Source organism: Tarenaya hassleriana, unplaced genomic scaffold, assembly GCF_000463585.1.
Source record: "Tarenaya hassleriana unplaced genomic scaffold, ASM46358v1 Cleome598, whole genome shotgun sequence".
NCBI classification, from domain to species: domain Eukaryota; kingdom Viridiplantae; phylum Streptophyta; class Magnoliopsida; order Brassicales; family Cleomaceae; genus Tarenaya; species Tarenaya hassleriana.
In genome coordinates this window covers 29,308-32,710 of record NW_010968485.1, presented here as the reverse complement: position 1 = coordinate 32,710, position 3,403 = coordinate 29,308, and the positions used below count along the sequence as shown (strand labels likewise).

At 39.3% G+C, this 3,403-nt stretch overlaps 1 protein-coding gene across 1 annotated transcript; it reads right to left on the bottom strand.

Moving 5' to 3' along the window:
* Positions 1 to 1,973: 1,973 nt before the first annotated feature.
* LOC104798889 (pentatricopeptide repeat-containing protein At5g65560-like) lies at positions 1,974 to 3,397 on the bottom strand. Its single transcript, XM_010521107.1, has 2 exons — positions 2,198 to 3,397; positions 1,974 to 2,084 (listed from the first exon to the last, which is right to left on the bottom strand). Exon 1 carries the CDS (start codon positions 3,361 to 3,363, stop codon positions 2,551 to 2,553), a length of 813 nt encoding a protein of 270 aa, XP_010519409.1. The 5' UTR covers positions 3,364 to 3,397; the 3' UTR covers positions 1,974 to 2,084; positions 2,198 to 2,550.
* Positions 3,398 to 3,403: the final 6 nt, after the last annotated feature.

The window sequence follows — 3,403 nt, the reverse complement described above, 5'->3', positions numbered from 1 at the left end:
ACCTTCAACAGCCATAGACTCAATGATTCATACAAAATCCCCGAAGAAGAAGAAGAAGAAGGAAAAAAAAAAAAAAGGAAGGGGCTTTGAAATCGAGAGGCGGAAAGAACACAGAGAGAGAGAAAGAGGAAAACAGAAATGTTTGTTCAGAGTAGAAGATGAGTCCTTTGGCCTCTGAGAGTAAAATTTGTAGAAAAAATGGTTATTGTTAGAAGAAGCAGAAAGGCGAAGCGTTGAAAAACCAGCTTGGCAACTCTTGCTATATTTATACAACTCCACCATTCAACAATATATTGCGATTTTTTAAAATATTTTTTCCATTGAATAATCGAGAATTGTCTTTTTTTTTTTTTTTTGGTTATTTTGGATGAGATTAAGATGGCCAATGAAATCCGAACCGTCCGATTTCAAGGGGAGAGAAAGAGAGCTTAACTAACGCTTCAAATCAATTTTTTTTTTTAAATCTTCATTACTTATAGATGCCAATTTATTTATTTATGTAAATTAGTTTTGGTATAAAAAAAGAAAAGAAATTTTAAATATCTTTTGAAGTAGGAAAGTGAAAATTACGAGATATTGGAGTCGGAGTCGACAAATAAATATTGGTTACAAAGTGTCAGGCTGCGGCTCTCTGCTTTTTTCAATTACCGTGGCGCCAAAAAGAGAAACATGGCAGAAATGTGGGTCCACTACTCATGCCCATAAATAAAATCTCACGATATGTGGATTCGTTATATAGTTTTGTATAAATCATTTAATCTAAATGTATTTTCTTGGGGGCTTTTATCCTTTATTATTCACCAATTTAGAGGGAGCTTAGTGCATTAGAACATTGATGTGAGAGCTTATTTTTGTTTAGTGGGTGAACTAAACCCCGTTAAGGTAAGATAGAGACCATTTTCTTAACAAATGAATATATTATATATATATATTGTCCAAAGCCAAGTAGCCACCAAACTCACCAATGCCAATACAAGTCTGTTTAACTGATTTCTCTCCGACAAACACTTCTCTCTTTTCCAAAAAATTAGAGGATTATATTCAAGATAAAGTCATTTTTTCCATAAAAAAGATATTTTTTAAAAATCTCAAATTACCAAAAAAGGTGGGCAGGAGCCCATGGTCTGTAATATCTGGGTTATTCCAAGAATTCAAGCCCATAATATCTAATTTCTGGGCCCATTCATACAAAGGATGTCTTTTTTATTTTTTTTAAAATCTAAAATTCGAGAGAGAGAGAGGGTAAGAGCCCATGATCTGTAATATCTGGGTTATTCCTAGAATTAAAACCCTAGAACGTAGGCCCATAATCTCTCATTTATGGGTCGTTCTTATAACCCAAGCCCAATATATCTAACGTCAAGGCCCACTCTTAGAACCCAAATCCATGACACCAAATCGTTGTTCCCAGCCGGAAAAATCTTTTGTTCGTCGATTTCCGCCGCTCTCGAGGTAAATCTTTTTCTTTCGATATCACCGTCGACTTCGTCGTTTCCTTTCCATTTCCTCTCGAATCTCTCGCTCTTTTCTTGCAGTTTGTTCTGCTCGCCGTCGGCTATTCGATCCCTTTGTCACAATCTCGCTTCTCTTCAAGGTTTGGGTCCCTGTGTTTCTTCGGACTATTCCTGACCCTGTTCTCATGTAGTTATGTGTGTTCTACTCCACGATTGATTTGATAAGATTATAACTGGCATTGTTCGGCTCCTGTGTTCAGGGAAGCCATTGGCCAGTGTTGCTTATGAGTCTGAAGGGAACAGACAATCTGTTGTGATTTCTAGAACATATGGCATGGTAAAATTACTTTGACCAAAAAACAAAGAATAACTTTGAATCTGCAGCTTATCATGCATTGCCTCGGCCGAGCTTCCTCCGCACCTGTCTCTTAGTTTCTGCTCACAGGAAGGGAAAAAACGAAGCCTGATAAACATACAGTAGGCGTCATTTCATGGATATATGAACAAAAAGACAACCTTATCTCTCACTGCTTGGACATGAACAAGATCAAGTGGATGAAGAGAATCGGTTTCTGATTGCGAGTTCTAAACAGAGGCTTGAAGGGCTCCTCCTCACGTATAAATGTGTGACTGTAAAGCAAAAGAAACGATCCCAACGTCATTAAACCAGCCATAGAACTTGTGCTTTTCTTGCAAACCCTGTAAATGAATGATCTTAAATGAGAAATATGTGTTTTACCGACCTTATTCACCTCCTGCCCTCAGTTTGGACACTACCACCGAGTCTCCCCACTCTTCATCGTGTCCCGTTGATTCTGTCCATAGCAACCCATGTAGTGATTTCACCCTCTATCCCTCATTGTTTTCTTTTATCGGCCTTTCTGAGGATTTTCGCTGCAGAGGAGCTCGGCCCAGCAGATTGAGTATATCCGATCACTATCAAAAAGTTTCCCCTGCATTTTCAGACATGGGCTTTGCCCATCTCCTCACCTATGTACATGAGCCTCCATCTCAACTAGTAAAAGGAGAGGAGACAGTGCTCTATCTCAAACTCGAACAAAACCTTCAATGAAACAAGAGAGAAGAAGAATCTGTATCAAGTTGCATCTAGCCCCTCTATCAGCATTGAATATGTTCTAGGGCTAAAGTTGCATCCACTTTTCTCCATGACGTTAAACAGTTCAGAGGACGCCTCTGCAAGACCCTGCTTTAACAACCCGTCGATGATAATTTTCCAAGCTATCTCATCGTGATAATACCCACATGGTAGCAGACTCTGGAAAACTGAGAGACCTCCCTCTTTGTCCCCTTCTTCGTAAAGTCCGCAAATTAAAATTCTGCAAGACTCTAGTTGCGGTAAGTGGCCACTACGAATCATATCATCCACGAGCTCAACTCCTTCCCCGTACTTCTTCATTGTGCAACAACAGCTAAGAAGAGCATTAAAGATTGTCCCACTCGGAGATATTCCTTCTATTTGCATTCGATCAAACACTCTCTGTGCTACTCCTAGATTCCCCACTTTGCATATCCCTATTATCATCTTCTCATAGGTATTGGCATCAGGGCTGCAACCAAGTTTCAGCATTTTATCGAAAAATTCAACGATGATATCGTACTTCATCATCTTCCATGTATCAGATGCATCAACAACATTAGACACCAGATAAAGTCCTGTTACAGCACCTTTCTCTTTCACATACTTTTTGTTCAACAGATGTTTGATCAGAGATAAAAATGTCCGATGAGACGGTTCACACCCGGCATCAAACATGCGCTTGAGGACATCAAATGCAGAATATGTCAGGCCTAGATTTCCATATGCATCAATCAATAAGGTATAGGTGAGGGAATCTGGCAGAACACCTTCTTCCTTCATCTTTACTATCATATCCTCGGCTTCTTGCATTCTCCCTGCACTACAATAGGCATGGATAAATGTCGTGTAG